At 42.8% G+C, this 18,551-nt stretch overlaps 1 protein-coding gene across 7 annotated transcripts in view; it reads left to right on the top strand.

Moving 5' to 3' along the window:
• Positions 1-18,551, top strand: part of LOC142487227 (uncharacterized) — a 90,046-nt gene that overhangs the window by 14,094 nt on the left and 57,401 nt on the right. For all 7 annotated transcript variants that reach the window (XM_075586122.1, XM_075586119.1, XM_075586123.1 and 4 more), the window contains one exon: positions 15,489-15,519. In XM_075586122.1, the coding sequence (XP_075442237.1) occupies positions 15,489-15,519 (31 nt within the window). The remainder of the gene's footprint in view (positions 1-15,488; positions 15,520-18,551) is intronic.

Below are 18,551 nucleotides of genomic sequence, written 5' to 3'. Positions count from 1 at the left end.
GTCATAACATGACAGCCCTTCAGTCAATTTACCTCTTGGTTTACCGAGATATGGCTTTGGTGGTAATTATTTTGAGAACCCTTCCTTTTGGGTACTGCTTTGGTAAGTCACACTGGACCACTGCCATGGGGACAACCAGTAAAAGAAAAGATTATTATCTTACTATAATTAGTTTTTTTTTTTTCCTGGAGAGTTCATCCATGGCAGTGCGCACCAATTCCTTTCCGGTAACAATTGTACGATAATTAGTACGTCTAGATTATATTTTTCACCTTTCGTATCATAAGACTTCCTCAAGGGGTAGGGGAGAGCGCAGGTTCAATATGCAATAAAAAATAAATGGGACATAGCTCAAATAAAGTTTATAGCAGTGATGTGTTCTAAACACTTGGTCAAATGGAGACTCACGTGGTATCAATCTAAATAAGGTGTTTCAGAGATCAGTGGCAGTGGGCTTGACTCTGGTGTGTGAAATGCAGGAACTTCAGTCAGATATGATAGCATAAGGTGTCTCTCAGGGAAATTCACCAATCGGGGTAAAGAGGAATAGAACATCCATAGCATAATCCAATACAAAAGATAATTTTATAGAAGCAATTAAAAATGAATACTTAGACAGTGTCATAAGAATAAAGACACATAGTAAGGTGATGTCATCAGATAAGGTTACTCCCCGCTGCCTCCGTCACAGATCTCTCAGTCTCAGCTCAGCACTGCCCGAATCGATCGTGTGTGAAGCTGTAGGTTGATGTCCTGATGTGAGGGGGGTCTTTTGTGCGGTTCTCACGTCTATGGCACAACACAGCGCAGCATCCAAGGGGGAGGGGTCTGGAGTCCTCTGATGACGTCACGTGGGCGACTGTGCGTTTCACTAGGCGTGTAGCTTCGTCAAGAGTCATGTATCATAAGACTACCAGGTGAGTAGAGGTGGAGCTCTCTCTGGTCCTGCCACAGGTAGAAGTTTGTGTCCTACAGTGGCGACAGCCTTTATTCTAACTCGGCTAGCTCCGCGAATTTCAGATTATCCCGGTTATGTGCGGTTTTGTGTCGTTTTCGCCCGGAGTGTATTGCGTTATTTTCGCGCCCGTGATTTAAGCATTTTATTCTCGCTGTCTGCAATACTGCAATGCCGTGTAGAAACTCATGGGGGCATTTGCGAGCTGTTGTCTTTGAAGTCTAATACAGTACCTTCGCGGTACAACCTATGTCAGTACACAGTCTGTGCGTGCGCACGCAGTAATAGTAAAATTGCATATTTAAAGTACATGCATTTGCGTGCTGTGCTGCTGTACGGTACTGTACTGTATGTCTCATTTGAAATTTGTTGAAATGCATAGGCGTGTACAGTACTGTAGCAGTGTAAAGGGAACCCTCGCTACTGACATTGTTTGAGTAGCCCTTTTGGCAATATTGTATCTCCTTTCACATGTCAGTGCTACACACTGTATCAAACATTTAGAAACCATACACTGTATCATTCCATATACTGTACTGTACTTACAGTACCTGCCCTGTTAGAGGGTATAGAGCTACAGTAGCCTAGAATTTATTTGGGATACATACTCCTTTTTGGTCTACCCTTCTACCCTTCCTCCACCTTATTTTTAAATTGTCGCTAACATAGGATTTGGGTTCCAGGTTCCTGCTCATTCTGACTTAGCCGCGCTGGTTTGAAACGGCTTTCTCCGCCATTACGGTCAATGATAGGACCTTCCTCGCCGGCGTGACCCTTTCTCGTCGCCATTACTGGTCGGACCCTGTTGGGGTCAAGTGAGAGGGTTCCTAACATCTAGGGGCAAAATGAATTTTATTTCTAGGTGCCCTAGAACAGAAGTTTCCACGCCAATTGCCCTAGTTCCCACGCCAATTGCGCGATCATTGCTCTTTTTTTACAATGTTGCCGATCTTGCGGCTTTGCGGTCTGGCAGTAAAAAACAGTGCAGCAAGCCTAGACATTTGTTACACTGTCAAAGGAGCAAATGGAAACAATGTAAGACAAATCAACATGTTCTTTTATTGGTGGTGTCAGTACAAAAACATTTATTTACAAATACTGTACAATGTAGAAACATTTTAAGTGCACAGCAATTCAAAACATCAACAGGTGTATGGTTTACTGCTACAGTACAGTACAGTACATGTGTGAAAACATTTGTCAGTCAGTATGGTTTACAGTCACATGTTTTAAATACAATACAGTACATTCTTTAATATCTTTAAAATATAAATATATAAATATAATTTAAAATAATCCGTTCTGTGGGTCTGAGCGAGTTCAAATTGCACCAGTACAGTCCTAGAGGGCAGCAAACAGGGCAGGTTTTCAGGGCAACCTTGAAAACCGTGCCTGTTTTCGGCCCTCAGGGACTGGAGTCGTGCATGTCCTGTGTAAAAAAAATACACAACAACGCTTTGCTCATTTTCTGCAGTTACTGTAGTCATTGTGTTTTTAATCCGTCCCTAGCCAAGCGTCAATCGGCTGACTGCGCCTGCGTGTACTCTAATCCTTTTACAGATGGGAGCTTGCTGCTTACAGCGCATGAGTCACCCTACCCTACCAACCCCCTCTCTCCACAGAGTCGTTAATCTTGTGAATATTGCCATTGTGTTCTTAATCCGTCCATAGCCGAGCTACACAGCCTCAGTGCGCCTGCGTGTTATCACAGCATCCCCCCCCCCAACCCTTAGAGGCTTTGTTTACGGTAACGCTTTGGAAAATCCCCTCTCGAATTTGAAATGTAAATCTGATGTGCACAGCATTGTGAGAATTGAGAGTAAAAAAACATTAACTGATGCATGTTGTTTTTTCATTCATTCTTATTCATTGGTGCACTGTAGGGGTGGTTGTCAATGATTATGATTCGCAGGAAAGTGAATAAATATTTATTTTATTTTATCAGGAACCAAAAAATACAAATATAAAAATAATCATGAATAATACATAATGCAGTCTTTATTAAGTTATTTTGGCAGCTTGAAATTGGATAACCATTTGGAAAACATTTGTAAAACATGGGGAAACATGAATAATGCACATTTATAAGAATATTATTTAATAATATATACTGTAATGTACTGTATAATATACTATATACTGTATAGTAATATTAATTGTTCCGTCTTTATCTTTTCCTCATTCTGTCTACAGTACAGTAGTTCATTGAGAGAGGAGAGGTTTTGTGTACATTTGTGCTGTTTATATACTGTACATTTTACTGTACAAACAGATTAGACTGGACACAAAAACCCACCTCCCCCCCAGGCCACCCTTTTTTCCAGAAACGACAAGAAAACAAAAAATTAGTGCAGTTACTGTACTGTATGTGCGTACTGTATTATGGCATTGTGGGATGTGTAGAACTACTGTAGGTGGCTGGTGCTGCTTTCTCTGGAAAGAAAAAAATGGAGCAGTTAGTAGGCAGTTACTGTAGTACTGTCAAACTAGTCTATACTGGAACTACTGTATACTCTGACTACTGTTAAATTCTATGTACTGTAACCTGATGGCTGGTGCTGCTCTCTCTGTAAAGAAAAAACTGTAACTACTGTATACTCTTACTATCTGGAAAGAAAAAATCTGTGCCATACTTACCTGTATCATACTGTACTTACAATACTACAGCACAGTACTACTTTCCTGATGCTTGCCCATTACGCGCGATGACAATGGGCAACACAGGGGCAATATGGTTTATATATTTATTGCAGCATTCCACGGTGATTACATCGTTCCAAAAACTCATTATGCCTTTCAACAACTCGTCCTTTTTGGAGGGTTTCGCCACTTTCCGGATATGGTCCTTCAGCTGATGCCAGACCATTTCGATCGGATTGAAGTCTGGCGATCTGTCATTGGAAAAAAAGGACAATTGGTTTAAGAGCTAAAAACAGTGGGGAACAAAAATGGGACACGGTCTACTGCACTTACTCCGCTGGCGTCTTCACCCAGTTGATGCCGCGCTCAAGGATATGCGCCGTTGACGCGGTGTGCTTGGGATCGTTGTCCTGGTAGAAGCGGTGACCATTGGGGAACTCGCGTGTGATGTATTGCACTATCTCGGGCACAATGTTTTCTTGGAAGAAAGCTTTATTCATGATTCCTATAGCAAGAAAAGAAAAGTGCTCAAAAAACTGCACAATAGTACAGTACAGTGCATACGGTGAGGCAAAACTAGTAAAGTACAGTGCATTAGGCGACATTATATTTGATAAATTTTACCTTCAAAGATGACAATGCATCCCGGTCCACGCCTAGAGATGGCACCCCACACATGCAGCTTCACGGGGTGTTTTGGCCGCGGCTTCAAAGATATGCGGCCTTTTTTGTGGAACGCAAATCTTGCAAATATCTCCAGCGACACAGTAGACTCATCAGTGAAGATGCAATCCTGGAAAGTCTCCCCACTGTCGATCCATGCGTGGGCCTGGACCACTCTTTTGATTTTGTTTGCGTCCCGTATCATGGGGTACGCTCTGTAATGACAAGGAATAAAAAATTTTAGCGGCACAGTGCAGTACAGTTTGCTAAACAACACTTTTACCTCCTGTACTGTCCAGTACTAACCTCACACGTCCATATTTCCATCCAATGCTGCGTCTCATCTTCTTTATGCTGCTCTCGGATACAGTCAGATTGTGCTTTTCCTGCAGAGTGTTTTTAACCCTTAATGCACTCTTCTCATCATTCTCCTCACTTATTTTGTCCACCAGAAGAGTTGTCTCCCTACAATGTAAAGAAAATATTTTCTTTTATTAATATGCAGCAATATAAAATGTATATAAATATAATGTTGTAATATAAATATACCAAAAATATATACTGTTTTACGATAAATATAAATATTCAAAAAATATATACTGTTGTACTATAAATATAAATATACAAAATATATATACAGTACTGTTGTAATATAAATATAAATATACATCCTATATATACCGTTGTACGATAAATAGAAATATACAAACAATGTATACTGTTGTACTATAAATATACAAAATATATATACTGTTGTACTATTAATATAAATATACAAAATATATATACTGTTGTAATATAAATATAAATATACATCCTATATACAGGCATACCCCACATTAACGTACGCAATGGGACCGGAGCATGTATGTAAAGCGAAAATGTACTTAAAGTGAAGCACTACCTTTTCCCACTTATCGATGAATGTACTGTACTGCAATCGTTATATACGTGCATAACTGATGTAAATAACGCATGTGTAACAGGCTCTATAGTCTTCCCGCTTGCGCACAGCTTCGGTACAGGTAGGGAGCCGGTATTGCTGTTCAGGACGTGATGACCGGCGCATGCGTGAGCTGTCATTTGCCTATTGGGCGATATGTACTTACTCGCGAGTGTACTTAAAGTGAGTGTACTTAAAGCGGGGTATGCCTGTATACCGTTGTAAGATAAATAGAAATATACAAAAAATGTATACTGTTGTACTATAAATATAAATATACAAACTATGTTGTAATATAAATCAACAGAAATAACAGTATTACAGTAGATACAGTACTGTAGATGTACTGTACTGTATGAACAGTACAGTACGTACTGTTTTCTATATATTTTTTTTGTTAAGTTTTATAAATATACTTACGCGTTAGTTACCCTTGGTGCCCTTTTGCGGTCTCTGTTTTTTCCGTTTGCATGATAGCTCACGGTGGTTGCTGGCACAACGAGGTCAGAAGTAGCTAACCAGCGCTGGATAGCAGCAATTCGGTGTCCACTCGTGTACATGTCCTTAATTCGCATGCTGAGATCCTTTGAAATCTTTTTAACAGGCATTGCTGCGAGTAGAAAGAAATAAAAACACAAGAATGTATATTCGATGTTTAGTCTGTGTATTCTATGTGTAGTCAATACACAAAATGGATGGTGTATTTATACGGTAATGACTAACATTAGAGTATACCCACTTTCAACACCTGTACGTGGTCGCCATGCATAAAAGGTCACACACTTTGCATAGGCCACCACTCGATGATCTTTATCTGAACTTGCCCTTGTCCAGATACTGCATTGTGCCACCTGCTTCCATGGAGCAACCCCGATTCTATGGACGCAGGAACCCACTCGCCTCTGCCGTGCCTGTCAAGCTGAAAAAGCGAAAGGCGGTTGCCGTTTCCACGCCAAGGGCAAAGCGACAGGCTAAGGCCAATAAAGAAAACCTTCTGCTGACCCCAAAGGTTAAGGGTTTTCTTAGACGTAAGCCTCATATGTGAAGAAGATATACGGTGATGTGCTCTCGAAACAAAACGATTGGGAGCCAACCCATCGAATCCGCAGACCACTTCCTCCCATATGCTTCGACGACTCTGCTGTAGCTGTCCCGGAAATATTCAGCCCGTCTTCTCCACCCCATCTTCTCCGGTTCCATCTGACGACGCTGCCGCCTCTGAAATCCACGGGTCGCTGTCTCCTTTGCTCTTGGACGACTCTACTTCTCACCCGGAAATCCAAAGGTCACTTTCTCCATCCCTCTTCGACGACGCTGCCGCTTCTCCTCTACCGGGTATCCACAGGTCACCTCCTCCACTCTTCCTCGATGCCGCTTCTGTCCATGGAACCCCCATCTCATCCTCCGTTGCACCCATCCCCCCAGATGTCCAGACGCCATGCTCAAGAAGCAGCTCGTTAGACCGGATGCTGAACGGAAATTCTATTGTGCTAGCAAAGATAGATCTGCTTCTGGAGACCATGCTAAATGTGGAGCAACGGATGCTACAAATTAATCAACGGATGGATCGACGGATGGAGAAGATAGAGGCTGACATAGCGGGCATACATTATTTGCTCGGTGCTAATTCCCCTGTTTCCCCGACGCCGGAGCAGGGGGGTGACATGGATGTGATGAATGAGACCTTCGACCCCCTTCCATCACCAAGCGCACCCCCTCCACCAGAAGATGTAGTGTACATGTATGCCGTTGAGGAGGACATGACAACCCCGTCAAGACCACGCCAGGAGACAACACGGCGACCACGACCGGAGGAAAGCTTCCTCACAGACAACCTACCATCGCCCGTCACCTCAAGCACACCCGCTCCCAAATGACCTACACCCGCTTGCATCGATACGGTGCCCGACATCACCCTGTGCGATCTGCCACCATCGCTCAGGGTGAAGAGTGCTGGTGTACCCCACAAGTATGGCTTGTTCTTTTTTAAGCACCATGTTCCCTACTCGTTGTACTGCGACTGGGCCTTCAAAGTGAACTACGATGGGAATCACGTAAAAAAGGCGCTTCCTGTCAATTTAAGGAAAAACATTGTGGATGAAATGCGGCGCGTTTATCCAGTTACAGATCCTGTAATGAAAGGCGTTCGAGACTGCATTAATGGCGTTTTGCGCCATGCAAGGAATCGGCCATGGACGGACAATGTGGAGGACTTTCAGTGAGACCATACTGTTGTGCTGAACTGTATTGTACATGTTTTGCCCTACAGTACCTGCTGTACTTAAACAAAGGAGATGTTGTTGTGTGTTTTTTTACACAGGACATGCACAACTCCAGTCCCTGGGGGCCGCAAACAGGCATGTTTTTCAAGGTTGCCCTGAAAACCTGCCCTGTTTGCTGCCCTCTAGGACTGTACTGGTGCAGGTCTGACTGACAGTGTTGCGCACCATCCCACTGTACTGTATACAGTACTGTGTTTCTTTAATAAAGGAGATGTTACTTAAAATGTTTCAACATTGTACTGTATTTGTAAATAAATGTTTTTGTACTTACTGTACTCCACCAATAAAAGAACATGTTGATTTGTCTTACTGTACATTGTTTCCATTTGCTCCTTTTATAGTACTGTATAACAAAATACAGTGTTTCTAGAATGTTGAGGCTTGCTGCACTGTTTTTTTTACTGGCAGACCGCAAAGCCGCAAGATCGGCAACATTGTAAAAAAAAGAGCAATGATCGCGCAATTGGCGTGGGAACTAGGGCAATTGGCGTGGGAACTTCTGTTCTAGGGCACCTAGAAATAAAATTCATTTTGCCCCTAGATGTTCGGAACCCTCTCACTTGACCCCAACAGGGTCCGACCAGTAATGGCGGCGAGAAAGGACCCTCCTCGCCGGCGTGACCCTATCATTGAGCGTAATGGCGGAGAAAGCTGCGCTGCTTTGAAACGGCTAAGTCAGAATGAGCAGAAACCTGGAACCCATAACTCCGGTTCTGTTCAACCTAGAGGGCTCAGATTCGGTCACCATGTAGTCCTAGTTGCGGAAGGATTGCATGGCAAATAGCGACCCTCTCGTGGCAACAGAACGGAGTCAGGGTAAAGTTTAGGTTTCTGCCATTGACTTGCATGGCAGAAAAAAAGCCACTTTTGTAATGTGCTTTTAAACTGTATTTTTGTATCTCCGGTTCCGGGGGACGTGGAAGGCTTATATTTGGCCACTATGGCAAGGGTCCTTCCGCATGAGGACCAGGCAAATTTCAACCTGCTCAGACCCACAGAACGGATTATTTTAAATTATATTTATATATTTATATTTTAAAGATATTAAAGAATGTACTGTATTGTATTTAAAACATGTGACTGTAAACCATACTGACTGACAAATGTTTTCACACATGTACTGTACTGTACTGTAGCAGTAAACCATACACCTGTTGATGTTTTGAATTGCTGTGCACTTAAAATGTTTCAACATTGTACTGTATTTGTAAATAAATGTTTTTGTACTTACTCCACCAATAAAAGAACATGTTGATTTGTCTTACATTGTTTCCATTTGCTCCTTTGACAGTGTAGCAAATGTCGAGGCTTGCTGCACTGGTTTTTTACTGCCAGACCGCAAAGCCGCAAGATCGGCAACATTGTAAAAAAAGAGCAATTTATTTATTTATTTATAAAATATTTTACCAGGAAGTAATACATTGAGAGTTACCTCTCGTTTTCAAGTATGTCCTGGGCACAGAGTAAAACAAATAATACATGGTTACAAATACAGTTACATAAATGAACAGGGTATACATTATATACAAGACATTGCGTGCACAGTTAAAAAAATATATATATTATGGGCGTATGAAACAGTTACAGACCAGATTAAAATGTGAGACAGCCTTAGATTGGAAAGAACTTAAACTGGTGGTGGATGTGAAAGTCTCTGGTAGGTTGTTCCAGTTTTGGGGTGCACGGTAGGAGAAGGAGGAACGTCCGGATACTATGTTGAGCCTTGGGACCATGAACAGTCTTTTGGAGTCTGATCTCAGGTGATAAGTGCTGCATGTGGTAGGGGTGAGGAGCTTGTTCAGATAGCTGGGTAGCTTGCCCATGAAGAATTTAAAGGCAAGACAGGAAAGGTGAACTTTGCGCCTAGACTCTAGTGATGACCAATTTAGTTCTTTGAGCATATCGCAGTGATGTGTGTTGTAGTTGCATTGGAGAACAAAACGACAAATTGAATTGTAGAGGGTGTCAAGTTTGCTAAGGTGGGTTTGAGGTGCCGAGCCGTATACTATGTCTCCATAGTCAATAATTGGCATTAGCATCTGAGGTGCGATACGCTTTCTGACCAGGAGACTTAGGGAGGACTTGTTCCTGTAAAGTGCCCCTAGTTTGGCATAGGTCTTGGTTGTCAGGATATCAATGTGCATCCCGAATGTTAAGTGGGAGTCAAACCATAAGCCCAGGTATTTAAAACTAGTGACAGGGGTTAGGGTGGTGTTAGCGTTGGTTCTAATCAGGAGCTCAGTCACTGGAAGCTTTAAAAATTTAGTCTTGGTCCCGAATACCATTGTTACAGTCTTGTCAGTGTTTAAAAACAGTTTGTTTTGGGAAATCCAGTTTTTGAGTCTCAAAAAGTCAGACTGAAGTATGTGTTGAAGGTTAGAGAGGCTATGGCTGTGTGCATATAGGATTGTGTCGTCTGCATACATGTGTATTGAGGCTTCCTTACAAGCTGTGGGAAGATCATTAATGAACACTGAGAAGAGTAGGGGCCCCAGAACAGAGCCTTGCGGGACACCACAGGTGATGTCCAGGGGGTTGGAGTTAGAGCCTGAGATGGACACATGTTGGGGTCTTCCTGATAGGTAGGACTGAAACCAGTTTAAAGCAAGCTTCCCTATTCCAGAGCTCTGGAGTTTGTTGAGCAGGATAGCTTGATCAACTGTGTCAAAAGCCTTTGCAAAATCTAGGAATACTGCACCAGTGAGTTGTCCCCGTTCCATTCCACACTGGATTTCATTGCAAACTTTTAGCAGGGTAGTTACGGTGGAGTGTTTGGGACGAAACCCAGATTGGAATTGGCTAGGGAAATTTGTCTTGGTATAGAAATCGCTTAATTGGGAGTGGACACATTTTCCCATGACTTTGGATAGAATTGGTAGAAGTGAGATTGGCCTGTAGTTTGAGACAGTGTTTTTGTCCCCACTTTTGAAGATTGGGACAACTCTGGCAGTTTTCCAGGTCTTAGGGATATGGCCTGCAGACAGGATAGAGTTGACTATGGACGCAATTGGTTTGGCAATGGCTGGGGCACCAAGTCGTAGGAACCTAGATTGTAGTAAGTTAGGTCCACATTGGCTGCTTAGTTTTAGTTTGAGGAGCGCTTGTATAATCTCCTCTTCAGATACTGGGCCAAATTGAAAATTGTGGGCAGTGTTGGGAGGGGGTGGAACTATAGGGGTACTCCCAGGATGAGATTCAGGTTTGTGGTTTGGGCTGCGTTTTGCTAATAAGTTAGTGGCGCACCCCACAAAGTAATCATTGAATGCATTTGCAATGTCAGTGGGGTCTGTCTGAGTAATATCCCCCTTAATGATATTACTTGGTTGTTGATGGTTAGGAGGCTGGAATATATTGTTGATAACCTTCCAGAAGTTAGCTGGGTTTGTTGTATTTTGGTGGAGATTGTCAGAGTAATATTGTGCTTTTGCATGCCTTGTTTGCCTTGTGCACACGTTCCGCATGCATCTGTAGTGATTGAGATCCTCTGTAGTGCCAGTTACTTTGTAGCTTTTCCACAAGGTATCCCTGAGCTGGTAGAGTGCAATAAGGTCAGTTGTAACCCATGGAAGGTGGGCCCCTCGTACCCTTATTTTGCGTAGTGGAGCATGGGTATCGCAGAGTTTTAAGAACTCTGATTGGAAATAGTCAAGCGCAGAATCAAGGTCGGGAATTAAATCGATTCTGTGCCATGGGCAGTTGGTAAGGTCATCCAGAAACTGTTGTGGGTTAAAGTTTTTAAATGTTCTAGTGAGGAGAACTTTAGGGCTTGATTGGGGCGGTTTAATTTTCCTTACACAGTACACTATTGCATGGTCACTGAAAATGTCAGGAAGGATGCCAGAGGATTGGATTCTGCTGGGGTTTGAGGAGAGAATCCAGTCTAGCAAGGAATGGTTATGCGATTTCAGGTTTATCCGTGTGGGTTGGGAAATGAGTTGCGATAGGTTAAGTGACTTCAGTTGTATCTGGATTTTGTGGTTTTTAGGGTCAAGCCAATTGAAGTTGAAATCTCCAAGAACTAGCAGCTCACTCTTCTCATTCAGAGAGGAAATGGAGCCAAGAAATTGGGTAATATCAGTCAGGGATTGTAGAGGGGCTTTAGGGGGGCGGTAGATGCCAGCAAGCAAGATTGGCTTAGAAAAGGTGAGGCAGATTTTGCCAACTAGAATTTCAAAAGAGGATGGGCTTGGTGGGCAATTTAACAGTGTAAATTGTAAGGTGTCTGCAATATAAAATAACACCCCTCCTCACTTTGACCTATCTCTCCTAAAAATGGAGTATCCCTGAATGGCGATATTTGCATCAGGGGTTTTAGGGGATAGCCATGTTTCTGTAAGAATGATGGCTTTGGATTTATGCATAAGGCACCATGCCCTTAGTTCCTCCAGTTTGGGCAGCAGGCTCCGGATATTTATATGGGTGACAGCCCTTTTTGGAATTTAAAGGTGGAATTCTCAGGGGCATGGGACAGAGCTGAAATGGGAGGACCTGGGTTAGGTTCAATATCACCTGCTAAAGAGTAACAGTACAAGTAGGAATTTGGGTAGTTGTTTGTAGGTTGTAAATTTGTGGTGTTTGCTATTAGAGTGAGCAGTGGTTGGTGTGCTGCTTTTTAGAGTTCTCCACCAACATTCAGTAGATAGTGCAAGGCTTTTGAGTAGTCCAGTGTGTATGGTGATGTTGGGTGTGGGCCAGGATGGAGGAGTTTGTAGTGTATATAGGGAGTAACATCACCATGAGGCCAGGAGAAAAAAAAATGTTAAGATACAGAGCAGGTTCATTTTGCCAGAGGTAGGCAGTGCTGCAATGAGCTGTTGTTAACAAAGTGAGTGTGTGCAGACTAAACAGCAGTGGTGTGCCTGTTCCTTGTCAAATGTTTTGGTGCATTGCAATGCTAGAGTCAGTTCAGGGTTTCAGTGTATTGTGCACTCAGTTTTGGGAGAGGCTGCAGTGAAATAAGTTGTAAAGGGGTGGGGGGTTAAAATATGCAGGTTAGCAAGTTTGAGATGATAGTGTGATCTGAATAGCTTACCGTTTGTTGTCTTGAGTAAAAGAGTTTGCAGAAAGATGCAGTCAACAGTCACCTCTAGTCAAACTATAGTCTAACTATAACTTCTCACTTAAAAAGCTCACTTTAAATGGCTCACTATATCATGGCAAAGCAGTTCCTGCAAATGCAGGAAGGGTCTTAGTTATATACAGCTAAAGGAGTCACATGACCCTCCCCCTCCCCAATAAATCAGCTTGTTCCAGTTGGTCAATTAGCAGCAGAGTTAAGAGGGAAAAATAAAAAAATAAAAACACCTTTTGCTTTTCAAACATACTAACTTCTATCAATGCTAGAGGCCAGAGTCAATCTTTTACACAGGCCTTGCACATCAGGAACATACTTCTATCAATGATCGCGCAATTGGCATGGGAACTAGGGCAATTGGCGTGGGAACTTCTGTTCTAGGGCACCTAGAAATAAAATTCATTTTGCCCATAGATGTTAGGAACCTGGCACTGTATACCACTGTATACTGTAGAACACACATAATGTAAATTATACTGTACATGTAGAATAAATGCATAGTTTTATTTTTTCGGGTTTATTACACAGTATACTGTACGTCCGGAAAACATCAGCATACAGTACAATATTATCCATTGAAATCCCCCCATTAGCCGTTTTCTTTTCTGAGGAAAAACAAAAAGAAAAGTTTTAATGTACAGTAATGGTCAGCCCCCTAAATAAGTACCCAGCCAGCCCCACCAATAATTATCTCCTGTTCATACGCGCATGCGCCTAGCGTTCCACCAATAGTTCAGTATGTGCAGTACAGTACTGTAGAAACCGCTCAGCCATTGATATTGCTTACAGGAGAATCGCTTGACTTTTGAATCGCACCGATATTTACTGTACTGTCAAAATAAAAAAAACACAGAAAATAATACGGCAACAATACAGTACTCACCATTGAATTTCCCATTCAGCTGGCGCCGGCGCCGGTCCACTGCCAGTCCAGCTTTCTTGATCATCCACGTCAATAGTTTGCAGCGGGACTAGTCCACCTGTTGTCAGCTGGTGAGGCTGGAAATTGCTTAGGTACATGCAAGCTTCATCAAAACTGCACGCGAAATCCGGCTCAGCCTCAGGCTCAGGGTTGTCACTGACGGTGGGACCGTTATTGGAAGCTGGTGCTGGTGCATTGCTTGGCAGCGACTGTCGCTTCTTAGTTGGTTTTAACACGACCCTTCGCCTTTTGCCGTCTTCATGATCATAGATACCGGAAAAATCCGGTGATACACACCAATACCCTCCAACAAATTGTGGCTCAATACGATAAAAACAGGGATCGCTACATAACCTTTTCCTTACTGCACGCTTCCACGTATGAGGAGTTGGCGAAAATTTGTAAAAGTCATAGTTTTCGATAAAATACTGATAAATTTGAGCAACTGTTGCCATCTTATCATCTGTTGCATTAATCGCGGCCCATATCAAATACGCGTAACTTCTGTCGGGTTTTTGGAAAGCGGGCTGCACTTGAACACTCATGGCGGGCGGGTCTCTGGAGAATACTGTAACTGAAACTGGTCTTTGTCTTTCTTTAATATGAAAAGCCTAAATTGATACATTTTTGCAACCTCTTCCTTCAGTCTCAAGGCCAAGTTACAATGGCACACTGGTACAGTATCTTTTTTTTAAACGAAACACCTGCAAGCCGACACATTACTGAAGTGCATGCGCATTACAATTCATGAATATCTGCCATCTGGCGGACACGCGAAGCATTGCAGCCTATTAAAATCCGAACCATTATCAATAAACGCATCAACCGCGTATCAGCCGGGCTTGACCCGTGGCTGGGAACGCAAGATGAACGCGGCATGCGCCAGGTGAACAGCGTCACATTCCAGGAACAAGCCAGGGAAAAACCGGGGATTTGTTAGAATAAAAGCTGCCGCAGCAGTATCACCGCTGTTGTGTCGGGGCTTAGCCCATTGGTGTGCACTACCATGGATGGACTCTCCAGGAAAATAAAATTACCGTAAAAGAACAATTTTCTCTTTTTTTTCAGAGCTGTACCATGTGTGTCCTAGACAAAATACTGGGAATTATACTAGTGATAACTGAATAATATAAATATTAACAGTGAAGGAAGAAGTCTGCCTCAAAGACATTACAATCAAGGTTGTGCACATTAAAATATATCTTCAATATCCTAAGATTAGAAAACATTTCTATTACATGGATCTCTTCAACGTTAATAATTGATAGGAGGATTAGCATACGTACTTCGTTCTGTTGCACAACGTATTTCTATGTACAGTATGCATACTATATGTTTACAAAATACTGGTGCAGTATTCTTGATCATTTTTTTTTTTTTTTAATGTACAGTAACTCTGAAAATAATATATACATTGCTGTACAAAGACTTTTGCAGGCACAATGCGTCTCTTCCCCGAACAGCGTACAGTCTAGTTTTGGTGCCTGAGGCACATGGAGACAAAGGGACTGTCACAAGGAGAGCTGATTGGGATTTAGCAGTGTCCATGTACCACAGTTTGTGAACCACTTTATACCTAATGTACCAGTTATCATATTTTTTCACACACATTTTACTGCGCTACAGAATATAATGGAGCCTCATAAATGTGGTTATTATTTCAACTTATCTTTTGACTTATTCATTAAAATAAATGTGTTGTTTTTTTAGTACTGATCTCTAATGGCCACTCCGGTGAAAGACATACCAGCACAGATGTTTCAGCTCAAATATGTTTTAATGCAATAATCCGAAAATCACATGCGTCTTGAATTCATCCCTCTAAATATTAAGACCTAGTTCCACTAATGGGTGCTAAGGCTCATCATACCTTTACTCCCATTCATATGAATCTTGGCACCTTTTTTATTGAATTGGGCCTAAGTTCTTCTCATGTAGCATCAAACATGTATTTGGAGATGTGGATATATGCTTGCTAATTAATAAATTGTTATTTTCTATTTTTTAAGGTTGAGGCGGCACATAGAAACCAAGGATATGGTAAGCAAAACTATATATAAAAATATAATATATAATATTATAATCTGTTACTTATTATCTAAATAATACAATTACTTTTTTTATTCTAAGTTCAATATCTATATCTCGCACCCGACTTCCCAGCGCTTAATATTGTGTGCAAACTGGGAAACCAATTGAATGTGGGAGTCCTGGGACCCTTTGTTCAACGCTCTGAACTTGGTCTGGTAGGTCTTGGGGGATAATGTCATATCTTGCCAGAAAGAGCTCCTTGACGACTGGGCAAGCATAACCTGTGCCAACTTTCCGATATGACGCAGCTTCTTTTCTGCTCAATTGGGGGACAGGTATTTTAGCCAAACTTCCTCCTGGAACTGGTGCAGGAAACACTGGTGCTCAAATGCTCGCAGATACCCGTCACTGTCGTTTTTGTCCTTATTGAACTTTTCAAAGCTGCTGTACATGAGGCAGCTGCTGGTCGATGACTGTGTGGGGGCTGGGGGGGCCATCGTCTGCTGTATTGTTGGCACCCGGCCCAAGTGCCGCCACTAGCCCTGTAACTTCAGAGACCAGCTGGGCATCTCCTGTCAGGAGACTTGGCTCATTGTGCTAACTGGAATCTAGGGACTCCGTAATGGGATCCGGGGCAGGGCATTGGACGACTCTGAAACTTGGTCCACTGTGGCTGCCTGCGATCTTGTCTCATTCCAGACACTGTCCTAAACCATGTCTATCTTCTTGCGGCCCTACGTCCGCAGCCCCTATTCCTCGCAATGAAGGATCATGTTATCCTGGGTCCAGGTCCAAAACTTTGACACCTTTCTCTAGGTCGATCAGGTTAACTAGTTGGGGTAAGGTATACCTTATGTCATGTATGGAGTGTCTGTAACTCCTCACACTGCGGTCTTGAAATCTAGACCGATTTAGTGCTGAAATACCTCTGCTGCCACCTGAAAAATCCTGTTGAGCTAAACCAGTACAATTACACAGGATTGAAAGCACAAGACAGAACAGATGAGTTAAATAAAACCAGTTTATTTGGTCCGGAGCCAACAGGAGCATTACAATGCACAGATTCAGGGTTCTCTCGCCAGAAAGAGGGCTTGTGAGATCCGTTCACTAGCAATAACGCTGTGCTATAGTGTTGGTAGATCAGTGATCCCTTTTCCCCTTCTGCCAGACCCCCACTATGCCCTTCAAGTATACAGGGTCGCAATAGGAAGGTTCATGAAATAAGCAACAGCGTGGTTTGACCTGGTAGTGTTCTTCAGTCTGAAACGGCACCATCCTCTTGTGCAGGGTTATCATTTAGCCTCAGCATCAAGTGTCTCTTGGGTACACTGGACTCACATTATACATAGTCTCCGGTCACTACATTAGTGTAGTCACTTGTTCTTTGACACTGATAATGCTAGGTACTTACACAGACTTTACCTGTTGGCCGTACATTGCTGCGTCGACTACAGTCTATTATACTGCTAGCTATACTAAGATATACCTCCTGCTTTATATATATTACCTCCTCTGCTGTGCCAGACGTGTCTCCTGCTCGCTGCTGACATATAAGGCTAGGTCTCCGCTGCGTGCGGCGGCGGCGCGCGCGCCTCTTACCAGTCTCTCACCTCCTTTCTAGCAGGCCCGGTGTCTCCTTGCTTGTTGCCCCACGTGGCGCGTCAGCCAGCAGGGGATACAACAAGATTGTGTTTCTGTGCGGCGACGCATCATATTGTGTTGTATGTCTTTATTTATATAGCGCCATTAATGTACATAGCGCTTCACAGCAGTAATACACGTGGTAATCAAATAAATAACAGATAATATAAATAACAAATCAAGGGAATAAGTGCTTTAGACATAAAAGTAACATTAAGGAAGAGGAGTCCCTGCCCCGAGGAGCTTGCAGTCACATGGTGCGTTGTGAACCAATCAAGAGAGGAGATCGCCGGAGCCAAATCCCTTCCTGCTGAAGGTAACATGGGTCAAAGGCAAAGGAGTTTCTTGTACTTAGTAATTTATAAACAGTTAATACTATGCTGACACTTTGCAGACAGTGAAGAAAGAGAAACTCGAGCGCTAACTCTTACCAGGGACACTAAAAAGGGGGAGGGGAGTGAACAATGTCAAACAATATAAAACAATACTACCGTAATAGATGGTATCTTGTAACCCCACGTATAAGGGGTAAGTTCCGGAACGTGCATTCCTAATGCTCAGACCCCACTTCAAGATCCTTGATATACTGTATGTGGACAAAGAGAAAAATAGTGGAGCAAAGGACAAATCCACAATCTTAACTGAATTCACACTCAATGCATAGACACACAGTAATAGTATACCATGATAGAGAATCATAAGGCAGATCCCTGAGTCACAGGGAGGAATGTGGCAAAGGTCAATAAGCAAAATATATAAATATAAGCACTACTTACATGGCCGTGTGTAAGCACAGGTGAATAGAAAGTTTCTTTAGTGCTGGCTTCCTTCCCAGTCGGCAAGGATGTGTGTGGGTCTATCAGTGAAGCTTGATGTTCAGATAACGTGGTGTCAGATGCACCTCACTCCCACGTAATTCCCCCAAGATGAGATCAGGTATATGGAGCTTATTTCAGATATAAGTTCAAGCATTTATTAGTATAAAAACACATGTACACTCGCATATAGGGAAAGTCCGTGTCAGCGTCAGTAGAAACCGTGTACACTCTCGCAACCGTGCTTCCCTGCTACGCGTCCGGTAACACAGTGCTGCGCAAAGCTGGAACACGAGCGACTCCTGGTAGCTACAGAAGCCTCCACTGGACAAATTCGGATCGTTTCGATCAACACGTTTCGCCGTCAACACTGCTTCGTCAGTCTCAGTCATACAGCTTAGGTATTGGCCCACAGTATTTATAGACCAAGTGTAATCAGTTCGATTCAATGCATATGTTTAACTGCAGCAATTGCTCTAAAGTCATAGAGTCCAGCTCAACTGATCAAATGTTCTTGCCCGTGATAGGCTGAAAATTGTGGTGATGCCATCCCGGCATGTAAACAGAGATACATGCTATTCATAT

Source organism: Ascaphus truei, chromosome 2 (assembly GCF_040206685.1).
Source record: "Ascaphus truei isolate aAscTru1 chromosome 2, aAscTru1.hap1, whole genome shotgun sequence".
Lineage (NCBI taxonomy): Eukaryota > Metazoa > Chordata > Amphibia > Anura > Ascaphidae > Ascaphus > Ascaphus truei.
The sequence above is the reverse complement of the archived record's forward strand: the minus strand, read 5'-3'. Positions and strand labels throughout refer to the sequence as shown.